The sequence below is a fragment of the Heterocephalus glaber genome, unplaced genomic scaffold (assembly GCF_053883595.1).
Source record: "Heterocephalus glaber isolate CG9 unplaced genomic scaffold, H.glaber_assembly_v1.0 deba00000281, whole genome shotgun sequence".
Lineage (NCBI taxonomy): Eukaryota > Metazoa > Chordata > Mammalia > Rodentia > Bathyergidae > Heterocephalus > Heterocephalus glaber.
Window position 1 is genome coordinate 13,704,927 of NW_028258139.1, and position 16,453 is coordinate 13,721,379.

Below are 16,453 nucleotides of genomic sequence, written 5' to 3' on the forward strand. Positions count from 1 at the left end.
GTTGACTGCTACCTACAGTAGGGGATCCTATTCAATTGATTATTAAAGTCTTCTTCTACTGAGGTACCTTTTGGTGAGTATTTACATTGGACTCAAATATCTTCACATCCTTCACTCATATGGAGAGGTCTATCTACATATCTCTTCCCCAATGTCATTTTCAACCTTTTGCCAGTCATGTTCCTTCCAAGTCCTTGACCATCCAGCCAAACCATTGACTACAGCCCATAAATTGGAATATAGTTTCATATCTGGCCATTTTTTCTTCCAAGAATAATGTACCATGAGGCACCCTATCTGAAGTTCTATGAAGATTTCCCTTTACCATTGTTCTTCAAGCCCTCTACCACTGAGCCATACCCCAGCCCTGGCGTTTTCCTCCGAAGTTGAACAAATACTTATCACAGGACCTGGCATTTCCACTGTTGGGTATTTGCCCTAGAGAAGCAGAGATGTTTCCAGATAAACTCAGACATGAATGTTCATAGCTGCTTTGTTCACAGCTGCCAACATCTGGAGACAACTCAGATGTCCTTCGATGGGTGAGTTGATAAACTATCACATGCCTAGACTGTGGATGCTACTGGGCAAAGAAAAGGAAATGAATGGCTGATGGAAAGCTTGAAGCAGCTAGTCTTTCAAGATTGCATGCTGTCTGATCCTGTTTTCATGACCTTCTGGAAAAAAAGCAGAAGTGGAGAGATGAAGAGGAGAGTCAGGTTGCTGGGTAGAGCTGGGGAAGATTTGACCAGAAAAACACTCCAGGGGTGGGTGGGTTCTGTCCTGTGACCTGTCCACTGGGAGAGCTATACGAATCCATGTCACAAAGCCAAGGACCAGGAAAGGTCAGGAGGAGCTCTCAGGACACACATTAGGCAAAATTCACTGGGCACTTTCAAATGGGTGAATCTTACCATACACAAATTGTGTCTCAGTAAAATTGAACAAGGATGTGAAATTCAAGTCCACATACCAAGTGTTTGTTAGTCACCATACATGGAGAAGGCTATTAAGTGTGGTTTCATGTAATCTGTGATATTTAGGGCTATATTTTGATTAAAATAAACCATATCTAGAAAAGAACAGAAAAAAAGTATCAGATCAGATACACACATGGCAACCAGATGGGTCTTTTAAAAAATGCGTTTAGTGAAAAAATTTAAAAGACATATTTAGATGTAGAACAATATGATTTAAATAAGGATTCGCTTTGATCACTGTGCCCTGGTTATGTAAGATGTTAGCAGTAGGGGAGGCTGTGGACAGCCTGGTCCACCACAGTCTTGGGCACTCTTTGCAACTTTCTGTATACCTGAAATGATCACAAAGGGAAGAGAGCTTTTACAAGAAATAAGCACTTGTTCACTAAATGGAGCAGTTACTGATAGGTGGAGGTGGAAGGATTTGGCGGATGCAAAGGAACAATAAACAAATCAATGAAGATTCAACAAAGACAGAGGCATCACATGACAGGACAGGTGCTGTGAGCTGAGCGTGGTTAGCTCTGGGTGGGGGAGGAACACAATGGACAGCTGCTTGGTTGGGGGCCTTGGAAAGTGTGTGCTCTGGGAAGAAGACTTGGGATGTCAGGAGCAATGGTGAGGTCAGGGTGGGTCACTACATGCAGGCATACCAAGTACTGCCTGCTGCAATAGGAAAATAATGTCTCATTTACATAGTTAAAAAATACAGGACTAAAATAATTGGAAATGTACCATGTGAGCTTAAAGAGAAGGATTTGCGTCCTAGGATGTGATGTTTTGAAGGGGGTTAAAATGAGGTGTGATCAAAACATGTAGTGAATGCTTAAATTTAAAAATGTATTATAGTAAAAGACACATTGTCATTAGTCCCTCTTAAAATACTATATCTTGCTTGAAATACATTTACCCCACCATTCTTGCCACTTTCTGAAGCAGTTCTGGAATTCCTCTTTCAGGAATCCCTTTATGAAGTATCATAAAAATATGGTGACCACCTGCCTTGCAAGCACAAGGTCTCGAGTTCGATCCCCAGTACCTCCCCCCCAAAAATGGTGAATGCTGCTGCCAGGTGCCATCTAACAGAAAGGCAGGCTCCTAAAAGCATGACTGTACCCTCATTCACCTTATTCACCAGATCTGGCTCTTGTGACTTCCAGCTCTTCCCTAAAGTCAAAATGACCATGAGAGGTAAATATTTTTGAGTTGAGTCAGGACATTGAAGCAGCCATGAAGACTGCCAGCACTGCTTCAGAAAGTGGCAAGAACAGCAAGATAAGTGTGTCTGAAGGGAGGGGGAGAATTTTGAGGGAGATTAATGGCAATGTGTCCTTTAGTAGATTTTTAAAATTCAAACATTCACCATTTTTTGATCATATACCATATATTGATAAATCTTAGACCTCATTACATTAAATAACTGGTACAATTTCAAAGGTCAGCCAAAATGAAATAATGCATGATTTCCAGATCAGTGAAAGATAACAGTGAATTTAAAATAAATATATTAAAGATACAATGACTTCAAAAAATCAAGAAGAGAGACTCTTTTTAAAGTATAAAAGTAGGACAAATCCCAAACACTAAGTAAGATGAAGAAACATGTCCAAATACTTCAGTAATTACAAAAATGTAACTAAAAAATTAAAAATTAATGTTAAATTGAGTATGGTGAAGCATGCCTATAATCCTAGGACACTGGAAAGCTGGGGCAGGAGGATCACAAGTTCAACCCCAGCCTGAGCACCTCAGCAACTTAAGGAGATCCTGTCTCAAGATTAAAAAAAATTAAAAAGGGCTGGAGATGTAGCTCAGTGAGAAGGCCTCGGTTTAGTCCCCACTACTGCGCGCACACACACACACACACACACAAAGTTTAATGTTATTGGACTTTGAAAATCCACTTGTATGGTACTGTGTGAAAAATACTCATGGAAATACTATTTAACAAAGGACAATGAAGGTCTTCATATTAGTACCAGACATAATGAAAAAAATTGGACATGGCTACTTCAAAATGATCCAAAAATTCAGTTCTCCAGGAAGACATACCAATTCTAAACTCACATTCCTCAAAATGTACAAAGGAACATTCAATAGGATTACAAAGAGAAAAGAAATAAACCGTTGTCATGGTGGGACATTTCAGTATGTCTTTTCCAATCATCAATAGGTCAAGCAGATGCAACATAACTGGAGGTTATAAGAGAAGGGGAAACCCAAATGCAAGTGTCTCCCTCCTTTCCACACACACAGTCAGTACTAGCTGAACACTTCTGTGACTGGATGTGGGATGTCTCCCACATATCCATCCACCCTGCCACTGATAACAGCTGGGCATCTTTCAGTTCAGTTCTGACACCCACCTGGAGAAGGTATCAGACCCCACAAGGCAAGGGCTCAGTCTCCAAGACAGCTCAGTTTAGATTCCAGTCATAAGCTCAGGTCTCTAGAAATTCTGAGCAAGTGGCAACAAGCTGGGGTTCCTACGATCCCCAGTTTAGATTCAGTTAACTTGCCAAAGCATCTCACAGAACTCCGAACACACTTTATTTATCCCTCCATTTATTCTTTTTTTTTTTTTTTTTGGTACCGGGGATCAAACTCGGGACCTTGTGCTTGCGAGGCAGGCGCCGGAACCACTGAGTTAAATCCCCGGCCCTCTCCATTTATTCTTAAGGAGGGGGTAACGGATACGAATGACCATCAGAGGGAGAGATGCAGAAGCCAAGGTGGGTCAGCACCACACCCTTCCCAGCTCTGTGCCACCCTCCAAGAAATTCCTCTGCTCAGCCATCAGAAGCTCTACCAACTCTGTCCTTTTGGGGTTTTATGGAGGCTTCATTATGTGAGCATGATTGATCACTCATTGGCCTCTAGTGATCAACCTGACCTTCTTCTCCCTTCCCCAGAGGTCAGGAGTGAAGCTGAAAGTCCCCATCCTTTGTTGCTACCTTGGTCTTCACTGGGACCAGCCCCATCCTGAAGATGGCTAGGGGTCCCCAGCCAGCAGCCATGTCATTGGCTTACAAAAGTCACTCATCATGTCTGAGATTCCATGAGTTTTAGGAGCTGTAAAAATATGTCAGCTGTGCATACATGTACAAAGACAGAACCAAATATTAATAACATCACAAAAACATAGAAGGTTTGAGCAGTGAAATTGGTCATCTTGGTTTAATGAATGTAGAAATGACTATGCTCTAGCAATTAAGAAATAAATGTGGACGTGCTTGCTTCAGCAGCACATATACTAAAAGAAATAAATGTGGAATATTTATAAAAATGATCACATATTATATGCAGTATAATTAAATTAAAAATCATAACAGATATCTTTTAAAATCCCATATTTTGAAACTTTAAAAATATATAAAATCACTTATCAGTATGTACAAAAAAGTAATCATAGTAGAAATTTTAAAAAGATTACAATGGAATGATAAGAAAAAAATAATGCATATGGAAATTTGCAGGATGGAGCTAAAGTAACACTTTGAGGGAAATTTATAGACTAAAAATACCTATAGTATACAGTAAAAAAATTAAAAGTTAATGTGCTAAGAAACCATCTTAAGAAGTGAATTATTTTCACTATAATAACCCTAAAGAAGGAAGGAGATAACAGAGAGCAAGAAGTAATGAAGGGTGACATAACATAGCGGATCCACAAAAGCAAATGTTTGTACTTTAAAACAACTCCTCAAACAAGCAAGTTAAATCAGATGGGAGAGGAAGTGCAATTCAGACATTAGGGGATGACAAAGGGGACCCAAACAGACAAGTCAGTGATTTTAAAAAGTAATGAGAGAATATTATGAGTGCCACATTCCTACACATTTGAAAACTGAGTTGAAGTAGATTTCCAGAGAAATACAATAAACTAAAAGTGACTCGAGAAGAAACAGAAAGCCTGTGTAGCTCTACGAGCAAAAATGAGAAGAGTTCAGTTCAGGGAGGTGTTGAGGGGACTGGCAAGGGGGAGAACTCTGGTGCAAAGGTCCAAAGGGAATTGGGGGCAGCAGGAGGTGGTCAGAGTGCTGGGCCCATCAGAAGCAGGGACACAGGCTGCACTGAAGCACTTAGGGTTTGTGCCTTTGGGAGAATGAGGATAAAAGTGTCTCTGTCTGTTACCTGTGTGGGGCCAGCATGGCTGAGGCACCTGAATAGCCAGGCCACCAGGTCATTCGGGGGGCAGAATGGGGTGGGTCTTAGTTCTTGTTGTGGTTTTTATTTATTTATTTATTTATTTATTTATCTATTTATTTCTGTACAGGGGATTGAACTCAGGACCTTGTGCTTGCAAGGCAGGCACTGTACCACTGAGCTAAATTCCCAGCCCTGTGGTTTTCATTTTGGAAATGGTTTGGAAATGGTGCTGTGTTTTTCTAACACTGCTCCATGGGCACAAATACTTCAGGCACAGGTGTCCTGTGTGGTGGTTAAGAGCTTGGTCACTGCAGCCCAATGCCTGCGTTCAAACTCACCACTAGCTTAGCTCTGTGACTTCAGGCAAGTCACTTCCCTCTCTGTGCCTCAGTTTCTCCTCCTATAAAGGGAGACAGTGATAGTACCCCACCCCCCTCAGTGATGCTGGAGGCTGTTACAAATACCTGAGTCACCATTCCTCAATCTCTTCCTTGGTGCTGGTCTTCTCTGAGCCCCTCCCCGCCACCTTTGCTAACATCAGATTAATTTATTTATTTTATAAGTCCTTATCAAGTTAATTATCATAAATACAGATTAACAGCCAGACTAACAGGCCAAAAAACATAGAAAACATAGAAGACAATTATACTAAATCAAGGTACAATTTTAGATACATTGTTCATACCGGGGCCTCTGTCAGGAGCTCTTGTGGCCACTGACACCATCCCAGCTGCTGTGTGGAGACTGGTAGGACCCATGGGATCACGAAGCCCACTGCCCTTCCTCTCCTGTACTTCCACGTCTCTATCTGGACCTCTGTCCTCATCCCTCCATGCTTGCTTTCTTGACTCTTGCCAATGTTCCTGTTCCCCAGGGTTCCTCTTAGCTCACCAATGTCAGATGCTGGCAAGGGCCTCCTCAGACAGAGTGAACCATGTGTATGATGGGCTTCAGGGGTAGCCTTGCCCTCCGGGGAGGCACCTCCCACTCCCACCGCTCTGCCAAAGCCTGACACATTGCCTACAGTGACTTTAGAGAGACCCAGAGCCAAGGCTGGGCCAGGTCCAGATGAGTAGAAGGCTGTGTAGCGACAGCCAAACCAGTTGAAATGGGGAATGGGGACATCTCTAGGGCTGGCCAAGCAGTAGAGCCTGGACCACTTGGCCACAGTGCCTCCTAGAGACCTATTTGTAACCTGGGTGAGCCAGAACCCTCTCTGGAGCCTGGTCCCCCGAATCCCTTGTGGCCTGAGAGCCAGGCCTCCCCTTCTGATCCAGCAGGTGATAGGCTCCAGCTGAGGCCAGAATCCCCAAGGCTTTCCCAAAGATGCCCACTCCCTGGCATCTCCTGCTGTCCTTGGCTCAGCAGCCACACCCCACTAGCAGACTCCAAGGCCAGGCCTTCCCTTCAGGCTCAGGAGACAGAGATTCCTGTATCTGTTCTGCACACTCCCTGCCCCACCCCACCAGCTTCTGAGGTGCTGTCACCAGGCCAGCACCTTCCTCATGTCCCCCAGGACTCACACATACTTTCTTTCCTGTCCTAGTCCCCTGGACTACCCTTGCCCACTGGGGAGATTAAGCACAGCCCTTTGGAAGGACTGGGGTGCAGGTCTCTAGAAGTTGGGGGTCCTTGACCCTCAATGGGCTGGGAGACATCAGGAAGGACACAGTGGGGAGGGGAGGCATGGGTGGGTGAGGAGGGTCAGCCCAGCCCTGTGCCCACTACAGAACCCTGAGCGATGGGGCATCAAGGTCACTTGCTTCCTGGCTTGTGCCTCTGCCCCCCACACTTGGGACACCTAGGAGGGAGCACAGGAGCCTGCTAGTAGGGCACTGCCTCCACTTTCCCTCCCCGGGTGGGTCCATATGGTGTTTTCAGGAAGTCATATTGAGCTCAGCAACACCTCCTCCACTTTCCAGGGACAGCTGTGTCTGCCCTGCCCTGTGGCTGCTTCCCCTCCCCTAGATGGGGTCCCTCCTTCTCCTAAGAGGCCTGGAATGGAGTGTAGTGCAGGAAACCTACCCCGACATCCCCGAGGCCCCATGGACATCCATTTATAGCCAATGCCCTCTGATTTGGGGGAGAAGGGGTGTGATTGATTGTTCTAAGAATCCTTACATTTAAAATTAAAATTTTAAAGGTAGAGATTCTAAGATTCTGTCATTACAAAGGCCAGGATCCCAAGCACAAGGAGCTGCCATGACCCAGTGGGCACTGCCCAGGCCCCTTACCCGTGCAGGCCTGTAAGGGAAGGAAAGATCTGGACCTTAAGCTGACGTGAGCGGGCGCTGGCTTCCGGCTCTGCCAAGGCCTTATTTGGAGTTTCCGCCGCGCGTGGGGCAGGCGTGAGACTGGCACATCGAGAGCTATTCAGGGATGTTCCTCCAACCTGGTTATTTTTAGGGCCTGACAAAGGGGAGCCGGCAGTTTCCTGATGCTTTAAGGGGTGCCAAGTCGCAGGCCTGGGATCCCAGAAGGGCTCCAGCAAGCTCTGGTGGGGAAACCAAGGATCAAAGGGAGATGTCTGAGGCTGGGCAAGGAGGGGGCCTGGCCTCCTGTGCATGGTCAGCTGGGAAGGCCAGTGAAAAGAAGGGACATCCCTGCCTGCACACTCTTGGTAGGGCCTTGCCTCCTTTCGGCTCTCTGCGGGCTCTTCTAGGGTGAAGGAGGAGGAGGAGTGTACTCTGAGGCCAAAGCTAAGGGATCCCCCTGACCCTAGCTGGTCATCAGCCCCTCCCCGGGAATAAAATACTTCAGAGCCAAGACATGGCAGGGATCTGGCAAGTGCCCAGCGCTGTGAGACTTTACATCTATCAGAGGACTGCTGCCTGGCATCCTGACCCTGGTCACCTGGCAGGTGGGCACACAGAGCCCACCTGGTGGTACTTTCTCTGGGGTATGTTGGGTGAGCTGCCAGCTGTTCTGTCACTTCCTGGGCACCCAGGAAGCATGGGGAGCTGGCAGCCCTCCAGGCCTAGAGGTGACCAACACATTCTAGACTTGTAGGGAGGTCACTGGACCTAGGATGTGTTATGCAGGGCTGGTCAGGGCAACCAGCCAGTGGCAGGTTCAGGAACAAGTTCCTGAGCAGGCAGGGCAAGGTGCATCTGCTTCTCTCTGGAGGCAAGCCCCAAGGGAAGCAGTGCCCGGGGGTCTGGGTTTCTTCTGGGATGAGAACAGGAGGACCCAGGGCCAGAGCAGAAGCTCCCAAATGCTCACAAGCAGCCCAGACAGCAGTGAGAGGCAGCCTTTCAGGAAGGACTGAAGAACCAATCTCCTGAGGGCAACAGGAACCCTCATACTACAGGAGGGGACAGATAAGTTAGATGTGAGGAAGAACTTCCTAACAGCAAGTCTGTTTGCTCACTGAGACCAGGAAGCCAGTGAAAGAGGTGGTCGTGAAGGGCTTTACTGTAAGGGCTCTAACCTGTCTAGAAGCAAGGCCGCTCTGGGAAACGGCTAGGGGGACCTCCTTAGCTGCCACTGCCACTTTCTGAACTATTTTATTGACACCAGGAAAGGTGATGAGTAGGTGTTGGTGAGAGAAGGGGAGGAGCAGGTGGAGCCAGGTTAGAAGGAGCCTCCTCCAGATCTCAGCACTGTATGTGCTGACAAAGAAGCACAGTATCCGGCGGCTGTAGCTCCCGTTGGCTCCCTGCCCCAGCTGACTCAGAGACTCTCATCATTGTCCTTAGGTGCCCTTCCTTCCAACCACCCATCCTGAAGTCCCCAAGGTCCACAGAAGCAGGAAACGAGTGACTACAAGATCCTCGTTTCCAATCCCATAAGCACCCATTACCAGCAATGGAGACTGGTGGCTTTTTTTGCGGTGGCTTCTTCTTCTGGTAGCGTCAAAATCACTCTCCACCATGACTACGACCACACCCGTGACCATGACCACCGTCACCACCACTACCACCACCATCGCCCAAATTCCCAGCTTCAGCTCTATCCACAAGACCGTTAATCGCCTTTGGCCCCATAAAGTTGCTGCCCTCTCCCTCGGTCTGGCTGGTGCTGATGATGGCAGTGGAGGGTGAAGAGGAGTTGTTCTTAGCTTCACTGATGACTGGCTAGTGAGGAGAATGGCACTGGCACTGGAGGGCTGACAGCCGAGAGAGAATCTTTCTGGATACTTGGCCAGCTCTGGGCTGTACAGAAGATTGGTTTCTGGTAGGGGAACAACCAGGAGGCCTCGCTGCTGTACTGGGTAAGTCACCCACTGGACAGTGTCCAGAACATGATCCAGGAGAGCTGGGTTCCAAGCACAGGGCACTCACTACTTGTGGAGCCCTGACAGCAACACTTAGCCAGTGGAGTCTGCACATCTTCACTGGAGATAAGGTCATGACTCTCAACACCAGGAGCACACTGCTGAACAGCCGGATGAGGGACAGTGGGACTCATGCAGAAATCCAGGAGAGGCCCATCTCAGCTCTAAGCATCTGGAGTCCTGGCCCAGAATTCTTTCCTGAACACAGCTCAGCACAGGACACTGGGGCCCACCCAGAAGCCTGGGGTTTTTGGTGAGTTAACAGGGCTTCCCTGGCTGAATTCCTGCTTCAAGACAGGGAGCAGACAGTGATTTCGATGATGGGCCACTGTGAGAGGAGGGCATAAAGGGCTGGGCAGCTGGGAGCCCCGGCTGAGGGGGGCCGCGGATATGGCCTCTGGCACAGGACCTTGGGGGAGGAATAGGAACCAGGCTCTGACCACACACTGAGCCCCTACCCTAGAGGTTCCAGTTTTGAGCCATTTCCCTCATGTGCAGGTAGTGTGTGGCTTGGGCACTTTGTACTGTTTTTTTGTTTTGTTTTGTTTTGTGCGGGGGTTGCAGGGGGTGACCAGGGACAGGGAAGTTGGGGTGCCAGCCAACATCACATTGGGCAGTGCACAAGGACAATGGTGAGCTGAGCAGAACCCTGCCCCCAGCACCAGCCCCCCAACCCCAGCCCAGTGCCCTGTGGTGCCACACAGGAAGGTGCTGGGGGCTTAGGGCTTTCTCTGCCTGCTCCCAGGCCCTCTCAGCTTCCTGCACAGTCCTCGGTGCTCATTGGAAGCTCTCAGGCAGATGGGCCTGGAGTACAGGGTCCCTGTGGGCCTAGGAACGTGTGCAAGGCATGTGAGGTTCCCACTTGCCTTTCTAAGAGGGCTGTGACGAGATGCACATGCCTTCTTGCGTGGCAGATCAAACACATGTGTGCACAGATGTGCAAATGAACAGTGGCACGCCATGGTCTGGGCCAGATTTGATTGTCCAATGTCATGTTCTGGCATTTTGGAGTGTACAGGTCAGCAGCTCAGGAACTGTGCAGATCATAAAGCCCTAATTCCTGAGTTGCTAGCAGCCGGTGGGCTGTGTGACCTCCTCTGGGTTGCTGGTCACACACTATCCTCTTCTTGTCCCCAGTCACTGTCCACGCATCCTTGTCAGCAGGGCACTCATGGCTAACTACAACTACCTGTGCTCGCTGGTTTGCCACACACAGCAACCATTTTCCCTGCTGGTGAGGACCATCATCCACCCACAGTGAGATCTGCAGAAGAGCCCCAATGGGAAGGGATAGGACACAGGTGAGGCCACTTGTGGCCACACCTTCTTCTGCTTGCTTGGCATTGTTTTTCCTTTGGATGACACGGCTGGGTGCTGGGGACTCCAAATGGTCCACCCTGAACCTTCTCCTCAGGGTGCTGGCCACTGGCCTCTGCCTCCAGGGTCTAGCTCAAGTTGGGGTGTGTGGGGCAGGAGGGGCACAGTGGGCTCTGTCCACTGCATGTTGCAGCCCAGGTTCTGTACAGCATCAGGAGCCCTCACGATGAGGAGTCTGGGGAAGAGGCCAGGCTAGGGTCCCCCTCAGCCTCCCTGCCTCTCTGTCTTGCAGGCTGCTTGAAGGGCTCAGGCTGCCCCCTGCTGGAGACTCAGAGAGAAGCAGGAAAAAGCTCCTCAGAGCTGGGGTGGGCAGGGAGAGGCTCCCTCTGGGCACATTCCCACTTGCCTCTCAAACTTACCCCACAGACAGACAGGACCACCGGGCTCTGGGGGTGTGACACTCATGGGAACAAACAGAACTGAGCCTTGTGTCCTGCCTGGCCCAGGACAGTGGGGCAGGTGGGTTCTCTCCAGGAACTTGTGCCATGGAAGGCTGTGGGGAGCGAGTGGCCACCCTGAGATCCCAAGAGCCTCACTTCGTGCTCTCCTCTTCGTACAGTTTCAGGTTGTTTTTCAGTCTGTCGGCTAGCTCTATCCCTGGGAAGATGCAGGGAACAAGGGAAGTCCGGTGTGCCTGAGAATGGCATCGATCCCACCTGTGAGGAAGGCTGGCAGGCAAGGGGTGCCAGTGTTGGGGTTCCCTAGGGTTCCCACAGCCCTGGGATGGACTTGGGGATACAGTACTGCTGGCCTGGGAGTCCAAGGCCAGATGTCTAGGAAGACCACACACAGAGGACTGGGTTTTTAATTCTTTTTATTGAAGAAAAGAAAAGGAGAGAAAAAATAGATTCCCCACCCTGCTTCTTCCGGAGCAGGTTTAGTCCTGCCCGGGCCATGGGTCAGGGCTGTGCTCTCCACCTGGCTGGGGAGGGGCCTGAGGCCCTGGAAGGGAGTGGGGTCTGGCTGCTTCCCAAGGGGTGGGGGAGTCTAAAAAACGGAGCCAGGCCGGTGGGCCACAGGCTGGTCCTCTGCAGCGGCAGCTCAGGTGGGCATCCCGGGGATGCTGGCCGAACCCGGCCTGCCACTGTCCATAGCTGGCTGCCCTCCCGCCTGCCCGCCCGCGGGGCTTGCCCGAGGAGGGCAGAGTCTGAGGCACCTTTCAGCCTCTGGAGCCCTGTGCCTGCTGAGCCACGCCACCTCCTGTCCTGCGTCTGGCTCTGGTCCCAGCACCATGGGCCCTCCGCCTGCCTGGCCGCATCCGAGCGCCCTGAGGCCGGGGTGCGGGCCTGGCCCGCCACCACCGCGAGCGTGTCTATGCCCGTCCTGCGGCCGGAGCGGGCAGAGCAGCATCCCTCCTCCTGGCCCACCACAGGGCCACCGCCTGCCCGCTCAGACCTCAGTCTGGAGGTCGATGATGTCCTGGCCCACCAGCGGGATGGTGGCGCCTGCCTTCTCCCATTCCACGCTCCGCAGCTCCAGCGGGGACGGAGGCAGCGGCTCCAGCTCTTTCTTCACCCAGGCAGGTGTGCCGTGGGCCTTTCGAAGACTCTCCCATGGCCGCTTGCTGGGGGTCTGCTGCTTCTCAGGCTGCTGAGATCAGCCGTGCAGGGATGGCAGGGGCGAGAGGAGCGAAGAGGACAGGACCGAGAAGAGGGGCAGATCCCAATCAAGAGAAGGGGCAGCGTCCCCACGAGCAACCCCCATGCTGGCCCCAGATCAGGTCAGGCCCAGGCCCTGCAGGGAAAGGCCTGGTGCCTGAATGACAGCCACCAGCTCCACGTGTCCCTGCTCCTCTAGGGCCCAGCACGCCTGCCAGGCCAGTGAAAGAATGAAGAGGTGGTGTGGGGTGGGGAGCAGGCAAGGCACCCTGAGGGACCCGCCCACCCTGTCCCAGACCTTGCAATCAGGGCCCATCGCCTCCTTGTCCTTCTCAGCTGCGTGCTGCAGCTTGCGGTTCAGGTCCTGGAACATGTCCTGGTGCCGCTTCCGTGTGTGCATGATTTTCTGCATGGGGCAGCACATCCTAAGCTAGGAGGGCACCGGCCCCTCCGCCTGTGTGTGGGCCAGCTCCCGAGGAAAGGGCTCCAGGGGCTGGCCACACGGCCCCTCCCCTTCCCTGTCTGGTTAATGGGGGACTGGAGTGTCTAGCAAGAGAGGACACCACACCCACCTCAAAGTCCAGTTCTGCATACCGTGACTTCCGCCTCTGTGGGGAGAAGGGGTTTGTCTCATTGTTACAGATTCCAGAAAGCTATCCAGGCCTTGAGTCCAGGGCACCCCTTTCTCTAGAGGAAAGGAGCCCAGAGCCCTCCCCATGTGCCCTCAGTCCAGACCAGAGCAGGGGCATGCACCTAGGTTATACACGGTGCCTGATCTGGTTTGGGCTGCCCTTTCCCTGGAGACACTGTGGCCCAACCGGAGGCTAAGGATGGGGCTGGGGGCAGTGCCTTCTGCCAGAGACCTGCTGCCAGGGCCCTGAGGCCACCTGCTGAAGCAACTCCATCTATACACTGTGTCAGGTGTCAGTGCTGGAGCTAGGGTCAGGCAAACAGAACTTGGAGCCATCTGGCTGGGCAATTCACTAGTGAGCTCAGGATATGAGCTGCATGGGTTGCATCCCCAGATGTGAGAGCCAGGGAGTAGAGTGCGTCTTTGGGAGGGTTGGGGCACCCTGATGGTCCCACACACCCCAACTCTTTGTCCTGCAGGCTGAGTGGGGCCCAGGCCAACTTAAGCTACAGGCTGATCCAAGCCTAAGCACAAAACGGGTCGCACTGGAGACCCAAACTGCGGATCTGGGCACCTCTGGATGAACTGAGGCCTCTGCAGGCCTGGGTGGGAACCGTGTGATGAGAGGCCCTCTCAGCCTAGGCTTTAGGAAGCTCTCAGTCAAGGTGCCTGCTGAGGACAAATGCTGCAAGGTATAGAGCAAGCAGCCCAGGTCCTGGGCCAGGCCACCCCTTCTCAGGGTGCAGGCAAGGGCTACCCCTACCCACCCAGACTTTCTCCCTGCCTGAGGATGGACCCTGGTTGCCATACACCTGGGACACCCTGATCGGCAGTGTGCCCCAATTGTCCCTGTACTGCTCGGCTTAGGGTGCCCACCTGCTCCCACCCTGGGGTCCCCAGGCCACCCTTACCTCCAGGGAGCTCACGGACAAAGTGGCCACATTCTCAGTCTTGGGTCCAGCCACTGTGCTGGGTCCTGCATGGGGCGCTGGCTCTGCTGTGTCCCCTAGGCTGGGAGGTGCTGGCTCCAGGGAGGGCAGTGGGGGCAAGGGCTGGGGGGGTGGGGGTGGGGGTGGGGGTGGCGGGGGGGGCTGGGCAGGGGGCGCCTCAGGGGGCTCCCTGGTGGGTGGGCTGCGGGTAGGGAAGCTGGCGTCAGGCGCCATGCTGAGGTGGATGAGGCGGGTCTGGGGCATCTGGTCGATGTTGATGCTGTATTTGGGCTCCTCCTTTGGCTTGGGCCGCAACGTGGCCGTGGCCGTGGGCAGGATCACGTAACTTGTGTCCAGAGCCTTCTCCTGGGCGCGGCTCAGCTCCGAGTCCAGCTTCTTGAAGATGTCCCCATCGCCGACGAAAGAGGCTTTGGGTGCTTTGTCCTTCTTAAGGGTGAGTGAGTGGTTGGGGAAGGCAGGCAGGGGACCCCCGGGGCAGTGCGGCGAGCCCTGCAAACGCAGCTTGGACACATTCGCTGGCAGGCTGTTGAAGGTGGATGGCGGTCCCTTGGTGTGGGCCAGCTTTAGCTTCTCTTCCTCAGGCAGTGACGGCCGCTTGAGTGTGCCTGTGATGGTGGCCGTTCGGCAGGCCGCAATGTCCTTGTTCAGCACTACGGGGCCAAGGGAGGCAGCAGGGAGAGGTGGAGGGTCAGGGAGGTACAGGGCAGCCCCCAACAGGGGAGGCCCACCCTGGCTGCTATCCTGGCCCTGACCTGCTGTGACCCTGGGCCTGTCCCCCAAGGCCTGGCACACAGCAGCTGAAGCTCCAGGGCACCTCCTGCCTGCCCCGCTGTGGACACACGATGACCTCCCACATAGACCCTTCCCGCAGCCAAGAAGAGCTGGTGAGGGCCCCCTGCTAGAAGCGCAGGGACACAGCTGACATCACAGCATTAGGGTTAGGGGACAGGTCTACTGGCCCCCGAGTGCTCCCACTGCCCCCAGCCCTGGAGGCAGGGTATGCTGGGATCCTTGAGGCCTGGTGGAGGGCTTGACTCCAGGCTCCCGGGAGTACTCAGGCACCTCCTGCCTTGTCACACTTGGTAGCCTGCAAGCCTGTGGCTAACTCCAGCTCTCTGCCCAAAAGGATTTTTGCTGGTCCCGGGTGGTGAGACCCCCTGTAGCCCCCCGCCACTTGTTGGATCAGCTGACCAAACTCTGACCTAGGCTCCAGCCCTCCGCTCCACTGCCCACTGGAGAACCTGAACCTGCCCATATCCCTGCTGCCCAGGCCACCTCTCTCTCCATACCCCTCTAGTGGGTCCACTCTCCAGAGCCAGCCCTGACCCTGTGCCCACCACACTGTGGATGGGCTCCCAGACCACACCTGGCCTAGCCCCAGCCCTAGCATCCACCACTGTTCCCTCTGTCCTTTTGTCAGCAGCTGGGCCCTTGGCATCCCCCACAGACTGCTGGCTACCCAAGCCACATGTTCCCTGGTTCCCCTAGCAGTATCTCAGGCCACCCATCTTGGTCTCTTCTCTTCTCCATTGTTTGGGCAATGACATCCTGTGCCATCTTCTACCTTGGGCTCTCCCAATAGTGGAGCACCCATCTTCCCCATCAACCCAGCACAACCCCTCCCAGGGTGTCGAGGCCATCTCGGAACACAGGCTCTAGCCCAGCCAGCCCAGGGCACCCCGCAGCCCTACAGGTTGCTCACATTCTTCCCCAGGAGGCAGAGGCAGAGGCAATACCACCTGCTCTGCCTGTGCCCGGCTGCAGGCAGAACCCAGCTTGTCCAACCTTCCCCCCATGAACTCTGGAGAAGCCTTGGCCCATGGTGCCCTATGCACCCACCAGCCACACAGGATATAGAAGGCACATACTGAGGAGAAACCATTGTGCCCAGAGGCTAGTGCACAGCCACACAGGGCTGGGCCCAACCTCTAACGGCCCAAGTCCTGGGGTCACCTCTCAGAGACATGGTGGAACTGGATCCCTGCAGACTGAGGACAGGGGTGGTGGCAGAGATTTTCTGTCCATCCTTGAGGTCACCTCCTCCAGGAAGCCCTCCCAGGGTCCATCTGGTGGCAGCTGGCATTCCTCACCTAGAGCTGTCCCAACCTCTCTGCCATGGCTACCTCTAGAGAAGGTGTTCTTGAATACCTGGCCAACCAGCCAGAGCAAGACCAGGTGGCCCTTCCACAGGTAGCCACTGCCTGCCACTGCCTAGGCACCTGGTCCACGAGACACCACTGGAGAAGGAAGCAGACCCTTATCCATTGACATTTGGAGTCAGGGAGGAACTTCCTCTATTGCACAGCTGATTCTCATTTTGCACTTGCTTTCAGGAAGCTCAGAACTAGCCCAAGGCTCCAGGAGCAGACCTTTTCTCTGATTCCTTCCTGCCTCTACTGATGTCCTCCCAGCCTGAAAGCTCAACCTGCCTCTCCCCATGCTCAGACCAATGATGAGAAAAGCGATATCACACAGGTGAGCAAGGAAAGGCA

At 52.7% G+C, this 16,453-nt stretch overlaps 1 protein-coding gene across 8 annotated transcripts in view; it reads right to left on the reverse strand.

Annotated features, from left to right (window-relative positions):
• Window positions 1-11,579: 11,579 nt before the first annotated feature.
• Adgrb1 (adhesion G protein-coupled receptor B1) overlaps window positions 11,580-16,453 on the reverse strand; it is a 76,214-nt gene continuing 71,340 nt past the window's right edge. For 4 of the 8 annotated variants that reach the window (XM_087186890.1, XM_087186894.1, XM_087186883.1 and 1 more), the window contains 4 exons: window positions 13,923-14,611; window positions 12,953-12,988; window positions 12,679-12,786; window positions 11,580-12,372 (listed from right to left, as the gene is read on the reverse strand). In XM_087186890.1, coding sequence (XP_087043016.1) covers window positions 12,172-12,372; window positions 12,679-12,786; window positions 12,953-12,988; window positions 13,923-14,611 — 1,034 coding nt within the window. In that variant the 3' untranslated portion in view covers window positions 11,580-12,171. The remainder of the gene's footprint in view (window positions 12,373-12,678; window positions 12,787-12,952; window positions 12,989-13,922; window positions 14,612-16,453) is intronic. The other 4 variants (XM_021251342.2, XM_087186885.1, XM_087186880.1 and 1 more) reach the window with 1 other exon arrangement.